The 18,954-nt window shown below is 49.9% G+C and overlaps 2 protein-coding genes across 7 annotated transcripts; one reads left to right on the top strand and one right to left on the bottom strand.

Moving 5' to 3' along the window:
- The first annotated feature begins 181 nt into the window (after positions 1–181).
- ACOT8 (acyl-CoA thioesterase 8) lies at positions 182–11,969 on the top strand. Of its 4 annotated transcripts, XM_069495515.1 has the most exons (6): positions 182–392; positions 1,741–1,877; positions 6,609–6,834; positions 8,836–8,993; positions 9,533–9,727; positions 11,565–11,969. In XM_069495515.1, exons 1-6 carry the CDS (start codon positions 265–267, stop codon positions 11,681–11,683), a joined length of 963 nt encoding a protein of 320 aa, XP_069351616.1. In that variant the 5' UTR covers positions 182–264; the 3' UTR covers positions 11,684–11,969. The 4 variants fall into 4 exon arrangements, with proteins under 4 accessions (XP_069351616.1, XP_069351615.1, XP_069351618.1 ...); XM_069495514.1 differs by lacking the exon at positions 11,565–11,969 and having other exon boundaries at positions 191–392; positions 9,533–10,327; XM_069495516.1 differs by lacking the exons at positions 182–392; positions 11,565–11,969 and adding an exon at positions 1,551–1,651 and having other exon boundaries at positions 9,533–10,327.
- Positions 6,843–17,360, bottom strand: SNX21 (sorting nexin family member 21). 3 transcript variants are annotated; one of them, XM_069495512.1, is made up of 4 exons: positions 17,240–17,360; positions 16,693–16,960; positions 16,078–16,235; positions 6,843–6,937 (listed from the first exon to the last, which is right to left on the bottom strand). In XM_069495512.1, exons 1-4 carry the CDS (start codon positions 17,258–17,260, stop codon positions 6,908–6,910), a joined length of 477 nt encoding a protein of 158 aa, XP_069351613.1. In that variant the 5' UTR covers positions 17,261–17,360; the 3' UTR covers positions 6,843–6,907. The 3 variants fall into 3 exon arrangements, with proteins under 3 accessions (XP_069351613.1, XP_069351612.1, XP_069351614.1); XM_069495511.1 differs by lacking the exon at positions 6,843–6,937 and adding an exon at positions 12,083–12,890; XM_069495513.1 differs by lacking the exon at positions 6,843–6,937 and adding an exon at positions 12,818–12,890 and having other exon boundaries at positions 16,085–16,235.
- Positions 17,361–18,954: the final 1,594 nt, after the last annotated feature.

The following is an 18,954-nucleotide window of genomic DNA, read 5'->3' as shown; positions in this document are numbered from 1 at the left end:
GGTTCCGCCCCTCACTGTCATGTCCAATCACACACGGGATGCCCAAACTGGCACTCCTTTTCTCCAATTGCTAGAGAAAGATGGTCACACCCGCCAAGAGACTGACAGGAACACTGGCCAATCATAACCTGCATTCAGCTTTCTCGGGCGTCCGCATACTTCCGGTTACTAAGGCAATTTACCGGAAGCACAGGGTTCCATGTAGGTCTCTTGGTGTCCTGTCCTGCCCTGCTCAGTATCCCCGGCCCGCAGCGAGTGAATGAGATGTCGTCCCTGCAGGCCCCAGAAGATAAGCAGGGCGGCGGCAACTGCGGCGATCCCCCCGGGGACCTCCGTAACATCCTGGTCACCACCGTGCTCAATCTCGAGCCTCTGGACGAGGATCTCTTCAGGTAGCCGGCTGCACCTGGTCCGCACTCCCCTTTTGGACAGAGACGCCTAATTTTTTTTTCTCTATCTTTTTTACTTTCTGTACCTGATTAATCTTTGAGAGCCGAGAGAGTCCTAATCTTTATTGCCGCCGCCCTAGGCCACCAGCTTCGGGGCTAGGATGACTACGTGGAATGCAAGCTCTGCCATTAAGAGAAATCTTGTATTTGACAGAGGTGTCCTCGCTGCCCGGGCTTCCTTCCTCTCGGCGCAGGGTCTGCACAGCCCCACCCCTAGGAGGTGCAGGCGACCTAGGCAAATATTAATAAAATGGTGACTCGAGATACTCTATCGGCAGCCTGCCCTTAGTCTCCCTTGGGGGGAGCCATCCCAGAGAGGACGGCGATTTGCCCAAGAGCACACAACTGATCAGGCTCGAAACTTCTACGCAGTTCCTTGCATCTTCAGTATCGTATCCTTTTCCTCTCACAATACCGCATCCCCAGCATTATTTGGTGGGTCTGGTGCTCATTCTCACCCTCAGGCCTGAGTAAGTTTCATTCCCAGCATCACTTAAATTCTTGACTAGCTGAAGGGGTTTGTAACAGCTTTGACCTCCAAGGCTTCTACTGACTTTATTGGAAATTATTTTACTTTGACCTCCCTTCCTTCCATTTAAGGAATTATAAATAACTTTCAGGAGCGCTATTTGCAATAAGTTGTTATGGGAAATGCTAAATGGCTGGGTGGTGGGAGGCTGGAGACATAAATCCTTCAGCTTTCACATGCACAGGTAAGCATTTTCACCTCTGGGGCCAGGCTGCATCTGTACGCCAAAGGAGTAAGACTTGATGTTTGAGGGCCCTTCTAGCTCTGAATCTAGTTCTTGGAAGAATTGGGCTGTCGATGAGCAGTGTAAGTGGCAGACCTTAATGCAGTCCACCCCCCATCTCAGCTCTTGGGGTTTCACCTTGGTCCATTCAAGGCCTTGCCCCTGTATGAGGTGGGAGAAACACTGGACTTGAAGTCAAAAGACCCAGAGACTGCCCAGGATTGGCAATGTTTAAGCCATGTGACCTTGCTCAAGTCACTGTTTATCTCTGATCCCTGTTTTCTTAGTGTAAAATAAGGAGGTTAGCTCGTTATCCTTAACCAGAATCCACAGACAGGTTTGTGCAGTCAAGGCTGTGAAATTTTATGCAGAGTGATGTAAAGATATCTGCCTGGAGAAAGGGCCCATGGCTTTCACCATACTCTCAAAAATATCTCAAACCCCAATCAGGTTAAGAGATCAGGCACGAGAGGCTCACCGAGGGTAGTAGAATTTGGCCCAGCCTCCAAGTCTTTCCCTCTTTCCCCCTCTCCCCACAGAGGAAGGCATTACTGGGTGCCCGTCACCAAGCGGCTGTTTGGGGGTCAGATCGTGGGCCAGGCCCTGGTGGCTGCAGCCAAGTCTGTGAGTGAAGACGTCCACGTGCACTCCCTGCACTGCTATTTTGTTCGGGCAGGTAAATCCCCACTTGCTGTCCCCAACCCAGCCTTAGTGGCCCAGAAGCCACTTCTGGCTTTGGGGGATAACTGAGGAGAAAGGGGTAGAGAGGGAGACCCAAACGGAAGGGAAGGCAGGGGAGGGAGACTGCCCTAAGAGGTGCCTGGAGAGGAACAAGGTCTGGGGCCAACATAGAGCCTTGGGCTTTGCACCTGCTGAGACTCAGCTGGCCCATAATGATGCCAGACTTTGTTGCTTAACTGCTTCCAATGGGCCTTTTGTTATTCATTCTTCACACAACTTTGGGTGGCCAGCACTGTGCTAGATACTCAGAGGGGTGCTGTAACCTCTGCTTGGGGTTTGGAGGTGGGCAGCTTGGGTTAGAGAAGAGAGCACACGCCTGAGAATCAAGAGACCTAGGGCTTAGTTCCAGCTTTGTCAACAATTTGCCCTGCGACCTTGAGTGAGGTTACCTCCCTGCCCCGAGGCTTGATTTACTTCATCTGTAAAATGGAGGAGGGGTGGGACAAGGGGTATTTTGGTGGGATGATCTTTACAGCTACTAACAACTCTGAGGTCAAATAATTTGAAACCAATGCTTTAAAAAAAAAAATAAGACAAAAATCTCATTTGCTTTCTCTTCTTCCCTCTCAGTCTTAGGGCAGATGCCCCCAATTTTAAGATTTACTGTCTTCCGCAAAGACCCACCAGCTGAGAAGAGTTTGTGAGACTTTACAATACGTGATATGTATTAAGCAAACATTAGTGGAGGTTTCCCTTTATTTTACAAATATAGAAGTTATACCTGTAATAGTAAATGCACTTTTTTATACTATCCCATGTCCCTCACTCCTTATCCTTTTATTGCTCCTCTTTCCCTGACTGTTCTTGCTATAAAGTATTTGAATACTTACTGTGAGCCCAGCCAGGTTCTTATTTATGTTAGTTGGGAATAAATATGTGCTTTATTTCTTTAATTTGGTTGTAAGCTCCAAAAGTGCTAGCCTTTTGATACTGTAATCTTTCTAGACTAGTAAGATACCTGGCTGTTTTGTTTTGTTTTGTAGGGGTGGGGGCATTACTTGATCCCTCTGAATCCCTTTCTTCATCCTGTGATGAAAGAATTTTATGAGTCCTTGCAGGTAAATTATCTAATGCAGGGCCTGGCATGTTGCTGGTTTTCCATACATGATAACTATCGCTACTTTTTGATGATGAATTTAAGGGAATAATTAAAATATGCATGATACAGAGCACAGCCATGTACATTATTCATAAGTAAACAGGAGCTGTGGGCATTCCTGCCACCATTCTTACCTAAGGAAACTGGGACCTGAAGAGGTATTGTAACCAGCTCTCACAGTGCTCAAGGAGGCAGAGCCAGGATTTGAACGTGGTTTATGTGTCTCCAAGTGCTGAACTCTTGCCTGTTTCTTTGCTTGTAACACTCTTGGGAGATAATTCCAAACCATGGGAGAGATGCCAGGGTACCCATCCTAGGTTCTGGGGGAAAGATCTTGTCTCTTGGAAATTCTCCATCCAGGAGCAGCATGAAATAAGCTGTGCCCAAGCTACCATTTCAAAACTAATCATCAATGATTTATGCCCCTACCTGCTTCTGCTTCCTCTTCTTCTTCTTCTTTTTTTTTTTTTTTAAATATTGATAAGGTATCCAGGCTGGAGTGTAGTAGTGTGATCATATCTCACTGCAAACTTGAACTCCTGGCCTCAAGCCATCCTCCTGACTTAGGCCTCTCAAAGTGCTGGGATTACAGATGTGAGCCATCATGCCTGGGCTCTACTTGCTTCTTGAAAGTTTGCAAAATAGCTTAAAATAATTGGCAGCCAATATAGGACTATTAAAATAAACGTCAAAGGGCAGCAGGCTAGTAGTCATGGGATTTAGGGAAAATGATTTTGTAAAAAAACTAGGTTAAAGATGCAGTTTTGTACAAAATTTAGTTCCGAGCTTCCGGACAGCAAAGCAAAAAGGGAAACTCTTATCAGGTTGTGATGTGACTCTCTATGGGATACATCAGATATTATAACCAACAATGATGTTTCAATGATCTTTTTAAATAAAAGATAATGCAAGGGGGGGTTGGTCCTTGGCCATTTATCATATCAATTCTTTTTCTAAAAGTCTAGGAAAGAATGTTGTTTTGTCACTAAAAGCAACTATAGACAACAGGTAAACAAATGAGCACAATTGTATTACAGAAAATTTTATTTTAAGGCATCAGCTTCCTCATCTATACAATTGGGATAAGACCCACTGTATATAGTTATTGTGAGACCAACATGGGAAAATATACACTGGTATCTAATACTGTCTGGCACTCACCAGTTACCCCATACCGTTAGCTCCTTTCTTCCAACATGTTTCAGGGCCTGCCTTCTCTGTTCCAATAAAAATTTCCAGCAATAGGTTTGGAACTCATTCACACTGAAAGGTAAATCATAGTACTGCAAGTTCTGCAATTCTCCTCAGGGAATTTGCATTTTAGCAGCTCAAGGATTGAATTAGAGTTTTGGTTTTTTTTCCCCCTCCCCAAGTTTGGTGGTATGAAGGGCAGGCTTCCTTCCCAGTCCCTGAAATCAGACTTCACAAGTAGCTATCTCCAGCCTCTGGACTCTTGGTAAGACTTCCTCAAAGGCTTTTGACCTTGAGGAGCTCCCATTCTGTAAGAGTATTTCTTGTGGCAGTGCCTGATAACAGACAGCTGAGCTACCCAGCTGGCTTCAGAAAGCGCTGTTCATTGCTGTTGAATGAGGCCTCGGTGCCTGGTTGGCTCCCATTTGGATCAGGGTGGAGGAGGCAACACTTCTCTAGATCTGCTTCTTAATATGAAAGTTGAGGCTCTCCCTCATCTGTTTGTTGATGGCTTATAATCCTTCACCAGGGCCAATGCCTTCCACTCTGCTTTGGAGCACAGACACTGGAAACCAAAGGACCAAGTGATTTCTCTTTACATCAGGGATGAAATGACTCACTGACAAGCCTTTCCTGAGAGAGACAATGGCCAAGCCATATAGAAAAATAGAACTCTGATTCACAGTTAGCAGCAACCAGCACAGGAAGCCAGCCTGCTATCTACAAGTCAGACTTGTGGGAAGTCAGACCACTATCTCCAGCAACCCGTTCAGCAAGTCAAATAATTACCCCTGTAACAATAAGCCCCAAACAGCTAAGGTTTAATTAATAACTGACAGCTTCCCTAATTTTTGCCCCTGCTTCCAGCTTAGGGCCAACTAAAGAAAGATAAATATGCACCCCTAACCAATTATATACGATTTCCCAGTTCTTTTTTTTTTTTTTTTTTTTTTTTGAGACAGAGTCTCACTCTGTTACCCAGGCTAGAGTGAGTGCCGTGGCGTCAGCCTAGCTCACAGCAACCTCAAACTCCTGAGCTCAAGGGATCCTCCTGTCTCAGCCTCCCGAGTAGCTGGGACTACAGGCATGCACCACCATGCCCGGCTAATTTTTTCTATATATATTTTTAGCTGTCCATATAATTTCTTTCTATTTTTAGTAGAGATGGGGTCTCGCTCTTGCTCAGGCTGGTCTTGAACTCCTGAGCTGAAACAATCCGCCCACCTCGGCCTCCCAGAGTGCTAGGATTACAGGTGTGAGCCACCACGCCCGGCCGATTTCCCAGTTCTAAATAGCCCACCTACAGCTTCCCCAGGCCATCAACCTCCAATCGGGCACAGCTGAAGCTTTCTTTTCCTTCTTTTTTTCCACTGTAGAGCTTTTCTGCTCCCATGCCTGCCTTTGAGTCTCTGCCAAAAGCAAATGGTCAAGTGCAATGGCTCACACCTGTAATCCCAGCACTTTGGGAGGCTGAGGCAGAAGGATCACTTGAGGCCAGGATTTTGAGACCAGCCTGGACAACATAGTGAGACTCCCCTGTGTCTTAAAAAAAATAAAAAATTAGTAGGGCATTATTGTGCATATCTGTAATCCCAGCTACTTGCGAGGCTGAGGTGGGAGGATTGCTTGAGCCCAGGAATTCAAGGCTGCAGCGAACTATGATGCACTCCAGCCTGGGTGACAGAGTGAGATTCTGTCAGTTTACAAAAAAAAAAAAGCAAATAATGGTGGCCAACTCCCTGCTATAGCAGCTCTGAATAAATCTGTTCTTAAACAAAAAAGACAAAAAAGAAAAAGTAGATGGCAGGCCATATTTGCCGACCCCTTATCTAAAGACAAGATCCCAAACACATATGTAGCAAGACAAAAGCTAGCTAAATATTTATTTTATTTAACAATCACTTATAGAGCACTATGTGCCAGATATTATTCCAAATACTTTGCAATATGAACTTATTTGATTCTCATTAAAATCCTTCTCCCCCCCCCAACACTTCCAACTTCAAGGAACTCACTAAAATCCTATATGGTATGAGCACTCTGATGATCCCCATTTTACAAATGAGTACACTGCATAGAGGAGGCAAGTGACTTTCCCAGGGTCACACAGCTGGGGAGTGGCAGCATCAGGATTTGAATGCGTGGAATCTGGCAGTGTCCCTGCTGTTCTGTGCTGTTAGAGGGAAGCTCCACCCCCACTGGGAGCAACCCGAGGACAAGGCCTGGTGTTCTCTCGGTATCCCTAGTACCTGGGGCTCGGTGGGCCTCTGTCAGTAGCTACTGAGCAGAAATGGTATGGAGCACTGTGTGCAGGCACTGTGATGATGGCAGGGCCCGTGGGGCTCACTTAGGCTGTGTCCCTTGTGTCCACTGCAGGGGACCCGAAGGTGCCAGTGCTGTACAAGGTGGAGCGGACGCGAACAGGATCAAGCTTCTTGGTGCGCTCCGTGAAGGCTGTGCAACATGGCAAGCCCATCTTCATCTGCCAGGCCTCCTTCCAGCACACCCAGCCCAGCCCTGTGCAGCACCAGTTCTCCATGCCCACTGTGCCACCCCCGGAAAAGCTGCTTGACTACGAGACCTTCATTGACCAGTATTTAAGGTGAGAGACTTGGCGGCTCCAGGGCAGTGTTTCCAAGCTGCGGCTGCTGTCTGTTTGTGGGTCATAGAATCCTTCAGTGCGTCTTGAATTTAAAAAATATGGACTAGAAAAGAAGATACTAGAGTGTATTGTATGTAATAAGGGTAAGAATCCCTTTGTGAAACTGCAGTTTCAGTTCTGTGTGTGAGCAGGCGTGCATGTGTGTGTGTTGGGTCATGGTGTAAAATGCAGGGCTTAGATTCAGCCAGTACTGGCACTGGTACAGCTTTACTGGTTGTTAAAATATTGAACTACTTCTAAACTACTTCTGTAACCACTTGGTGAAAAGCCGCCTCCCCAGCCCCCCGAAGGATCCCCACTCCTCCTTCAGGCCCACAGTCCAGCAGGTTAGGAGTTAATGCGTGGCAGGGGTGAGGATCCAGCAGGCTGCAGAGCTATGGTCCATGTTTGATTGGTCACTGACTTAGTGCATGTTAAATAATTTGAATATCATCTAGTAAATAAAATATATTTCTTATTTGGATCACAGCTAATAAAATTTGAAAAATGCTGTTATGGGGGAAAGAGCTCTGGGTCCAGGCACATGGATTCTGGCCAGGGCTGTGTCTCTATCAGTGGTCACCTGCTGTGTGACTTTGCCCAACTCCCCAGCCTCTCGGGCCCCTAGTTTCTTCATCTGAAAAATGGGAATGGTCATTTCTGCCCTGCCTAATTCCCAGCTGTATCATAGGGAGAGAGCTTCTCTATCTTGTGGGGAGGCAGCAGGGTGTGATGGGAGGGATGTGGGTTTGGGAGCCCGAAAGGCCTGGGTTCAAATCTAGACTCTGTCCTTACTAGCTGTGTGAGTTTGGGCAAGTTGCTTTCCCACTCTGAGCCTATGCCCTATTATAAACTTGTGCTAATCATAATTCCTACCTCATAAGGCTGCTGTGAGGATTAAATGAGATAAGAGATATAAGGCACTTAGTAGGTGCTCCGTAAATTGTAGTTATGCCACTGTTAACAGGGAGGAAAAAGCATGGGACCTGGTGTGTAGTTGCAACTCAACAAATGTTTGCTGAAGTGAAAGGAAGACAGTGTTGTTAAAGGACCCTGAATTTAAAGCTGGGCTGTTCAGTAAGGTAGTCACTAGCCACATGTGGCTATATTAATTAAAATTAAATAGAATTCACAATTCTGTTCCTCAGTTGCATTAGCCACATTTCAAGCACGCAGTGGTCACATGTGGCTAGTGGCTGCCATTGCACAGTGCAGATAAACATTCCATTATCACAGAAGCTTCTACTGTACAGCACCTAGAGGATAGGGGGTAAAAATGGCAGTACCAGTGAAGAGCACTATGGGTGGTTGTTACTGCGTTGAAGGGTCTTCCCTGGAAATGCGCTCCTCCCCTGGGGGATGGGCACAACGTTCCCTACTGCTTAGGGTTGGGTAACTCAGTCCAAGTCAGGCAGCCTGTTTAGTGATTGTATAGAATAACGAAGTGGTTAAGAGTACGAACCGTGGAGCCGATTGCCCAAGTCCAAATCCTGCCTTCTCCAATTTCTGAGCAAACTATTTGGATTCTGTGTGCTTATTCCACATATCAGACGGGGTTGATAACAGTACCTATCTCACAGGGTTGTTGTGAGGAATGTTATTGTACATGCAATGCTTAGAACAGTACCTATTATAGGGTATGCCTTATTACTATGATGTATTGGTTTTATAGCATTATATTGTTTTCTCCAGTGTTTTGAGGTTACTACCATTATCTACACTTTGCCTACAGGAAAATAGGCTCAGAGAGATTCTACATTAGCACGGGCCACATGGCCCATAGGTGGCAAAGAAGGAATTCAGACACTATACTATCCTGCCTGCCACGAAGGGAAGGGAATTTCGGGGATAAGTCAGAAGTCCCCATGGAAGAAGGACGGGGAGGGGGGTCAGAAGAGACAGTGCAGATGAGAAGCTCCCCCTCTCCTTGGGTCTCTCCATCCCTCTCCCTTTTCCTTACAGGGACTCTAAACTCAAAGAGAAGTATTCAGTGGTGCTGAATAGAATTGCTGCCCAGGAGGTACCCATTGAAATCAAGCCAGTAAACCCATCCACCTCGAGCCAGCTGCAGAAATTGGAGCCTAAACAGATGTTCTGGGTGCGAGCCCGGGGCTATATTGGTAAGAGGACCCCATGGAATGGAGGAAAACACTTTCTAGGGGTCTAGGCCTGCCACTCATTTGCCTTATGGACTTGGGCACATTACTTCCCCTCTCTGGGCCTGTTTCCTTGTCTGCATGATGGGCAAGTTGGCTCAGCTTCTCACCAGGGCCCTCTCAGTCCTTTGCATGGGGAGAACGGGTAGGTGACTATCATCCCAATGTGGGACCTTCCTGGGGAAGGCAAGGCACCTCGCTGAGGTTCTTATCTAGGTCTGCGGCTAACCTTAAGGTGCCTTTGTACAAATTGGAAGATAATCCTTTCAGGGGCCCAGTGTGGGAGACTTGGGAGTGAAGACTGGATTTCAGTCCCCACTCACCTTTGCCCTCCCCACCTCCCTTATCCTGTCACTCACACACACACCTTGGGCCAGGTGTCCTTGTGCAACGACTGGTCTGCACATCCACGCATGGGAGCCCCTTTTTCCTCCACTTCCCTGCAGGTCCTGAGCTGGAGAGCCCAGGATCCCAGGGCTGATGGGGGCTGGGACCTGTTGCAGGGGAGGGCGACATCAAGATGCACTGCTGCGTGGCTGCCTATATCTCGGACTATGCCTTCCTGGGTACCGCACTGCTGCCCCACCTGTGGCAGTATGAGGCGCACTTCATGGTCTCGCTGGACCACTCTATGTGGTTCCACACCCCCTTCCGAGCTGACCACTGGATGCTGTATGAGTGCGAGAGCCCATGGGCTGGTGAGTGTGGGGTTGTGTGGGACAAGGGCACTGACTTGGGGGTGGCAGAGGGCCTGGTTTCTTCGGTAATGTCTCCCTCTAGCCTCCTGTGCTCTGGGGCACTGCACCGGTCACTTCCTCTCCTGTCCCCAGGCTCTGGCCTCCTCATCTTCAAGAGGACAGGGTGAGGCTTGACACCTGTGAGGCTAGGACAGGGCGAGGCTAGGACACCTGCTCAGCTCTAAATTTCTATAACATGCTAGGAATATGATTCACTTTATCTCAGAGAACCCATTCTAGTCCCAGAACCACTTTGGATTCTCTGTATGAACTTCAGGCAAATCCTGTCTCCTGTCTGAGGCCGTTTCCCCACATACATAGATAGGGTTACACTAGAGCAGTAGTGTCCAAACCTGGCAGCCCATCAGACTGCCCCTTAGGGGAGCTTTTTCAAAGTAGATCCTGACTCCACCCTCAAGATTCTGACTCAGCAGGTCTTGGATGAGGTCCAGGAAACTGTATTTTTTATTATTTTTTTGAGACAGAGTCTCACTCTGTTGCCTGGGCTAGAGTGCCATGGTGTCAGCCTAGCTCACAGCAACTTCAAACTCCTGGGCTCAAGTGATCTCCTGCCTCAGCCTCCTAAGTAGCTGGGACTACAGGCATGCGCCACCATGCCCGGCTAACTTTTTCTATATATTTTTAGTTATCTGGTTAATTTCTTTCTATTTTTCAGTAGAGATGGGGTCTCGCTCTTGCTCAGGCTGGTCTTGAACTCCTGACCTCGAGTGATCCTCCCGCCTCAGCCTCCCAGAGTGCTAGGATTACAGGTGTGAGCCACCGTGCCCGGCCAGGAAACTATTTTTAAGCAGCTCTCTAAATGACTCTGCTGATAACCTGATTGGGGATCAGGGCACTAAGGGGCCTTACTATTTGAACTCTCCTCGTAGGGGATAGAGAAAACTCCGACTCAATCCTCAGTGCCTCATGTCTAGCTCTAGAACTCTGGCTTCCTTTCCAAGGAAGTACATTTCAAATGAAGCAAGACCTTACTTTGTAAAACAGGGACAAAACTTAAGGACTCTTAGTACTCAGATAAGAGGTACTCTCAAGTACTAATAGCATCACAATAAAAGATGAACAACCTTGAAGTCACGACACTTGGGTTCAGGTTTAGCCTGATCCTGGGGCCAAGTTCCTGAGCCTCTCTGGACTATAGTGTCATTATCTGGAAACTGGGACAACAAATGCCTGCTTCATTTGGCTACTGTGAGACCTAAGTGAGCTCTGCTATGCGTAAGGGAAATTGGCAGTTCTCTTTATAAACATCAAACTCAGGCCCAAAGCCAGCAAGGGAGAAAGGCTCTCCAGGTGGGAAGGGTGGAGAGGCCAAACCTCACGGCCTCAGGTCCTCTCCCCTGGGCCCTTCTTGCCCTTTTGGTGGCAGTGGTGGTATTTTTTTTTTTTTTTTTTTATGAATTACCACTTGGAGGACTGAGCTTGATTTATTGTATAGGGAACTGATTGGGTTTCCTAATACAAGTGGCTAGAGTGTAGATCTTAGCCAAGCTATTGAAGGAGAGTATTGTCAGAGCTCCTCCTTCTGTGATCTTTTTGAGGAAGCCAGCAGATATATGAAAGTGCTTTTGAACGGTCAAGTGGTGTTCCTGTAGGAGTTACCCCCCAACAACTGTCTGTAACACAGGCTCAGAAAGGGGCACTTGGAGATTTGGAGCAGCTACAACACTCAGTGTGCCCTTGTGTGGGGCAGCCCTGCCCTGGGCCAAACCCTTTTCAAGAAGCGCCCTTGGCTGCGCTGAAGCAGAGAGAAGGCCATTCTCACCCTTCTCACCCACAGGTGGTTCTCGGGGGCTGGTCCATGGACGGCTGTGGCGTCGGGATGGAGTCCTGGCTGTGTCCTGTGCCCAGGAGGGCGTGATCCGAGTAAAGCCTCGGGTCTCAAAGAGCAAGTTATAACCAGAGGCACCACTTGGCCTGAAGCTTCAAGGACCTCCCTTCCACCACCACTCCTAAGGCAGGAATTACAGTCCTTCTGGCCCTCAAATCCAATAAAGAGACTGATACCACTGGAGTGGCTGGCCTTTAATTCCCCTGGGCTAGAACTGCAGCCCTCCTTTCCTTCCTCAACTGCAAGACTCCAGGGGCAGAGTCTCCGGCCCTTCAGCCAGGCTGCCTCGCTGGCTTGGAGGCTCACGAACAAGGTAACACTGACCCTGACCTGTGCCACGGCCCTGTGCTGTTTATCAGCCTGTGTCAGACTTCTTCCCTGTACCATCCCAGGGCAACCACAGCCATAGCTCGCCCAGAGCCCAGCTCAACAGAAGAAGTTAAGTTTCCTTAGTCTGCTGCGTGTTCTCTTTGTGGAACTTCTAGGGGCTCCCAGCACCCCCTGCAGCCTTCCAGCTGCTCTCCATGTCCTCATCAGGGCCTTCCCCTCCCAATCGGGGGCAGCCCCTCCCCCTGTAGTGGTCTTAAGTTGAGGCAAGGGTTAATCCAGCACCTCCTTGATGAGCAATTCTTTGAGACTGGGGGGTGGCGTGGGGGTAAGACCTGCCTCCTGCAGGGCCTGAAGTCGGGCCTCTGACTGGCGTTTGTCCAGGCCCAGGCGCCAGGAGAGCCGGACATGGGCCTCCAGAAAGGGTGCCAGCAAAGGGTGGGGGCTCTTGTCCCCCAGCAGCTGCAGGGCCCTTTCACAGCATGCCCGGGCCTCCCTAGGGTCCTCCAGCTCTTGGTGGCACACAGCCAGCCCAGCCAGGGTCAGCAGGGGGCGGTCTGGGCCAGAGGGGGTGCCCAGCTGGGCCTGCAGCTGCCAGGCATTGGCCCAGAGTGCCAGAGCCTCACGATAGAGGCCAGTACAGGTGAGGCTCTGTGCGCGTCGCAGCTCTGGCAGCACAAAGAAGTCCTGCAGGTCTGAGGCATGTTGCAGCTCGGGTACTGAGTGTAGGTGGCCCAAATACTGCTCAAAGGCCTGGCTACGGCGGGCAATGGTCTCCGCAGTAAAATTCCGGCGCAGGCGCTTACGGGGAAAGGAGATGCCAGCCATGGGGCCCCGGAACTGCCGCTGCAGGTTACGGTGCAGCCGTTCAAAGTCAGAGTAGCGGCGAGAGATCTGGGCTGGCTGGCGATCTGGCGGCCCCGGGCCCATCACGGCGAGGGTGTAGAGCTGCAGGGAGGGTGGGTGTCAGGGCAGGTGTGAGGTATCCATGGGCCCCTTCCCTCCCCACCCCTACACTCCCAGCTCTGCTCCCCCACCTCTTCCCTGGGACTGGGCCCAGGAGGGCAGGAGCTGCTGGGGCAGCAGCTAGGGAGCCCAGTCCCATCTTACCTGAGGCTTGTCTGAAATGACCCAGGCCCAAGGCAGCACAGGGAAAGAAAGACAGAGAGGAGCTTCAGTGCCTGGGCTGCTGCCCTTTTACCCCTCTGGGATGCCCCCTTCCAGTAAGGTGGTCAGTTCTTCTGACAGCCCCTCTGGAAAACCAGGTGTGAAACCCAGGCCGATCTCCAGGCCTCTGTGCCAACGTTTAGGACCAGCTTGGAACTGTACTCCACTCTGGACACCTGGCGCCCACATCCCTGGCCAGGCTACTCCAAAGCAGACCTGGAGGACAGGTCTTCAGACAGCCCCAACTCCCATAACTGTGACAAGTATACTGAACTAGGTCTCAGGCTCTAGCCCCAGGTCATTACTCCCTCCCTGTCTGACCTCAGGCAAGGCAGTCCCCCTCTGGGTCCACTTCCATCTCTAATGAAGGAAATGCTGGGTCGGGTCAGTGTTAACTCAAGAATGGGATGTGCGCAAGTGTTGGTACCTGAGGTTTCCAGGTGGTGCACACTAGAGTAAATAACACTGCATCAGAGACAGGAGGCGATTTCCCTTTAATTCTTCTTTAATCTTTCTGACTACAAATTGAGAAGCTCTCAGTTTGGTTTTAAAAAAGCACTTCTCTAACACTTCTCACATCCATTTTTAGAAAAGAGCCAGAAAGCGAATCTCAGGTCAGGGCCTCATTCAGACAACAGCATCTAGGCAGGATTTAATGACACTGTTTCGTTTTCTGTACTTTTATTTTTATGGCTAGCTCCTCTCTATGAGTGAGGCTTTCCACATACAGTAGTGCTGTAAAGTTGGCTTTTAAACGTATTTAAGAAAAAAAGATAAGTTCATTTAAAGAAAAATGGTAAGCAAAGAATGGTACAAGTAGCATTTTAGGACAAGAATCATGAAGGCGGTACTGGAATGACTGAGGTTTGGGAAACACTGAACAAGGTGACTACTAAGCTCCCCTAGCTACCCCTGGGGACTGAGAACCTAAGTATGGATTAATCTATAATAATGCTGAGCCAACGGGTTTAAAAGGGGAGTTAGAAAGCATTAGATGCTGGAGGCATACTAACACCAAACAGATTTTTCTCTCAAGTTTGTTCTGTGGAGCTGACAGTATTCTAGCCAGCCCTGATCAGTTAGATTTGTCTACTCTCCCTTCTCTTGAAGATTCACTGGGTACATTAATATTAAGGATTAAAAAATTTAACAGTAAAGAAACCTATTTTACTCTCATTCAACTCTGCATTCCCAGAACATATTGCCTGCAAAGCCTTTTATTTATTTATTTAGGAACAGTTATTAACATTCTAGGGAACGAATTTTCTGCAGGACACACTTTAGGACAACAATTTTCTTCTAGACTCACTGGTCTATAAATAACCCTTATGTTCATTTAGCTTTTATTTTTGTTGTTAATGTTTTTTTGCCAAAAAACTCCATCTTATATCCATTATCTCATCTGATTCTTGTCCAACCAAGATGGGTAGTAATGACAGTAGTTCCATTAACCAGCACTTACCCTGTGCCTCGTGCTGTACCAAGCACTTTTATATCTGTGATTTCATTTAATCATCACAACAGCCCTGCAAGGAAGATGTCTTTATTTCTGGTTGACAGCTGAGGAAGTAGGCTCAAAGTGAAAGGGCTCAAAGACTTGCCCTAAGTCACACAGCTGGTAATGGCCTAGCCAAGATTCAAACCCAGGTCGATCTGGTTCCAAAGCCTGTGCTCTTGACCTCCAAAAGTTATATGAAGACGTAGGGTTTCCATTGTATAGAGGAGGTAACTTGCTTCTCCAGACATTAGCCAGGGCCATCCTGCTCTATCTTGTTATTCTCTTCCTATCTGGGTACCCAGAGTCACCCCCATTCCTCCCTGCCTCTGAGCTGCTCCCTGGTGACTGATCCTTGGTGTCCGCTTCCTGCATATGACCCCTTGTCTGCCCCAGAGCTCTGGGACCTTTGCCACTTAAGCCTCAATCACTGGAGTCAACCCCTGCTCAAATTAGAACAGTCACCCCATGGGTGTGGCTCTCATTTACTAGCAGCAATAGAGAGGGATGCAGAGGCCCAGATGTGGGACAGGGCTCCAGGCCTCCTTCCTGCTGAGTCAGAGGTGGAGGAGTGTGAGGCAGAGAGCTGCCACTGCCAGGAGTGGCCAGCTCAGCTGGGTTTCAGGACTGGCCGGGTGCAGGACCTGGCAAGGTCCTCATTCTCCAGGTCAGTCTCTCCTTCCCACAGCAAGGAAAACAAGGACTCTAAGGCTGTCCCCTACCCTGCTCTTCACCCCAACCCCCACAAACCCGCTAAGTCTAGCCCTTAGTACAAGATTATTCTGTGCAGGATGGTGCTTGAGAATTGATTCACCTGGGTTACAAGGAAGCTACAGCAGGCCCTGGATGCCAGACATTTTCAATCCAAAGTTAAACAATAAAAATAATAGCTACCATTTTATTGAGCACCTCCTAACGTCATGCACAATGCTAAAGGCTTTTTTGTGCACAGTCTCACTTAACTCCTGCTGTAATCCTGTGTGTCATCCTCACTGCTCAGATGAGGACACAAGGGTCATCAGGGTTATACATCTCACCCAAAGTCAACAACTTGTTATAAGTGGGATGTGAATCAAGGGTGGTCTGGATCCAAAGCCCATTTCTTTAACCACTAACACATGCAACTTCTGTGTCAAGTCTGACCCAGATAATATACTTCCCTTTGTATCTTGCATCTTGCTACAGTTTGCAAAAACCCTGTGGGTGCGGTCAGGGAGAACACACACCAGTTGTCTCAGTCTCAAAACCAGGATAAAAGGCAGGTCCTTAATCTCCACTTTACTGTTTCAAGAAAACTAAGCCATTTGCTTGAGGACTTGCTAGAGTTACCTCCCCTTTCTGGTCTCAGCTTCCCCATCTATAAAACGGGGCAGCCATTTATAACTACACAGTCAGATCCCTCAGGAAGTTAGAGTCTTCCCTACTCTCTCTTAGCCACACTTGTAGCCCAGGGGTTCCTGGACCTTCACTCACCACGTACTTGGAGGGCGGGTCCTTGACAACGTTGGCGCTGGTCACCTCGAAAAGCAGCCGCTGGGGTACCAGGGTGTTCCGGGACTTCTTCCAGAAATCCTGCAGCTGCCGCGCCAGGAGCTGACTGCCCCGCTGCCCATCAGGTGGGGGGCTCCGTTCTGTACAAGCACATGACCAGTCACATCTATGGGCCTGGGCCCAGGGTCGACATAAACTACGCGTCAGGACCTCACTCATCCTCCCAGCGTGAGGTGGGCGTTATCCCCATTTTACGGAAATGGAAACTGGAAGACAATAGGGGCTACACAAATATCTCCGTCCCCAAACTTCGCCAACACATCATTATCATGTGTAGCCCAGGCCCTGTACGTTTGATGCCTGCAATAAGTCTGATATGGGAGTGATTTGTTCCATTCGACACAAGGGAAAACTTGGCTTAGAGAGGTGCTGTGACTCTCTCAAGGTCACATAGCCAAGAGGTGACTGGGGACTCTTTAAGAAGTGTGGGAGTTTCGGCTGGATTAACTCAGGGCGCCCAAGATGCTCTCGCCAACGCGGCTGGGACGGAGGCCTAATCGAGCCCCAGGGTTCCCGCCTCCGTCCTCCCGCACTCGCCTGCGTCTTCTCCTGCCGCCCCGTCTCCGGGGGGCAGCGGGTCGGGGCCAGCCTCCTCGTCGTCCTCGTCCTCGTCGTCCTCGTCGTCCTCGGCGCTGGTGAAGCTGAGGGTGCCGCTGAGTCGGGAGGACAGGCCCTCGGCGTCGTCGTCCTCCAGCTCTGAGCTCTCCGGGAACTGCTCGGCCTCGGGCCCGACTGTCGCCTCCCCGGGGCCGTCGCCGGCCAAGGCGTGCCGCAGCCTGTGCAGGAGCCTTGAGGCCATGGCACCCTGGGGGGAGCGCCGACGCTGAGTCCCGGGCTCCGGCGGAGGAGGACCCCCGCCCCGCGCTGGAGGCGGAGGGGGAGGGGCGGCGGGGAGGGGGAGGGGCGCGGCGGAGGCTCCGCCCCTGCCTCCTAGGGGTCCTGCGAGCCAGGAACCCAGCCTGGGACTCAGTCCGCGTCGCGGTCCCCCCAGCACCCCCACGCACACACAGCCTAGGGCCGCGTTCTTCCCAGGAGAAGCCTGGGACCCTCCCCACGTCTCCTTCTCCCCGCTGCGCGCCTCTACCTCCGGTGTCCCGCGGTGCATTCAGGGGCGCGCCGCTCCCCTGGGGTCCCAGCGCAGCCCCCCGCGGCTCACCAAGGCCGGCGGGGCTCTGCCCGGCTCCGCCGAGCCCAGGCAGCTGGGAGCGCCGCTCAGGCCTCTTCCTGCCGCCGCCCCGCCTCCTGCCCCGCCCGCTCCCCGAGCCGCCGAGAATCCCGGGCCCTTCGCCGCAGGAGGGACTCGGGAATCCTGGCTCCGCCGGAGGGAGCCCCAGGCCTCCTGCGGAATCCTGCACAATCCCGCCCGGCGCGTGCCCTCCGTGACTCCTCCCACCCCGCCTGGAGACCCAGGTCTGCCCAATCTACCCCACTGATTTCCACCCAGCGCTTTTCAACTTTACAAAGTGATTATGTGACATCAAGGAGCCCTTTTCTCCCGTGAAAAAGAAAACTGAGGCCAAGAGAAGATGCGTGATTTGAGCTGGAATCTGACCTCCCTAAGCCTAGGTTTTCTCATCTGTAAAACAGGGACCATGATACTAAAACTAATTTTGCCACTCTTGTAAGAACCCTAGCCGAGGCTGGGCGTGGTGGCTCATGCCTGTCATCCTAGCACTTTGGGAGGCCGAGGCGGGAGGATCGCTTGAGGTCAGGAGTTGGAGACCAACCTTCGCAAGAGTGAGACCCCGTCTCTACTAAAATTGAAAAAATTAGCGTGCGTGGTGGCGCGCCTGTAGTCCCAGCTACTCGGGAGGCTGAGGCCAGAGGATCACTTGAACCTAGGAGTTTGAGTCTCTGTGAGCTAGGCTGGTGGGACATCACTTTAGCCAGGGCGACAGAGCGAGACTCCATCTCAAACAAAAACCTAGTCCAGTGCCTGGCATAGAACAGGGGCTGATGAAATGATCAGTTAAATAATGATTGTTGTTTCTACAGTGTGCACAGGTTTTCACAATCTCATTTGAGCCTCACACATGGGAAGTAGGCAAACGGGAAAACTGAGACCCAGAGAGGCTGAGTTACTTGGCCAAAGTCACACAGCTTGCCAGAGGTCCTGATTCTGGCGCCTTGGAGCCCAGGTGCCCTGGGTTCCGCATACTGTTCTTTTCGCATGCGGCAGGCCTGGTCATTTCAGCAGATCTCTGGAGCTCTGTGTTTCATCTTTTATCCTCAGAGCAGCAGTAGGTCAAGAAGAGTTTATTGTGGTTTCCTGTCAGAAGGCCTGGATATCAGTCCTTAGCAGGGCAGATTTTGATAGTTATACAATAAAACAAAATCAAAATATCTCTGATAGTAGCTCCTGCCCTTTTTGAGTGGCACAGGAGAGAGGGGTGGGGGACATAGTTTTGAATGAACCCAAGGTATTTCTGCTACCTGCCCTCTCTATGAGCGGGAGTGCTGGGCCTCTCATTTTTTGAGGTTCCAATGTGTCCTACATCCTGTTATAGGCATTTTACACATTGTCACATCACCCTTACAACATCCTGAGGAAGAGACTATTACTCGTCAATAATGGGCCATTTTCAAGATGAGGAAACTGAGGCAAATTGACTTCCTCAGGATCCATATCTGGGAAATAGGCGAGCTGGGATTTAAACCCAAATCTGTGTAATTTCAGAGCTCTAATTACTTTTCACTTGGCTCACAGGCAGGGCGTTGGGGCAAAAACACCATCCATTCATTCACCGCTCACTCATTCGCCAATCACTGGCTGAATTTGACTTGTCCTTTGGTGTATGC

This window comes from Eulemur rufifrons, chromosome 20, assembly GCF_041146395.1.
Source record: "Eulemur rufifrons isolate Redbay chromosome 20, OSU_ERuf_1, whole genome shotgun sequence".
Taxonomy (NCBI): Eukaryota; Metazoa; Chordata; class Mammalia; order Primates; family Lemuridae; genus Eulemur; species Eulemur rufifrons.
Note: the sequence above shows the minus strand (reverse complement) of the source record. Positions and strands in the feature narration are given on the sequence as shown.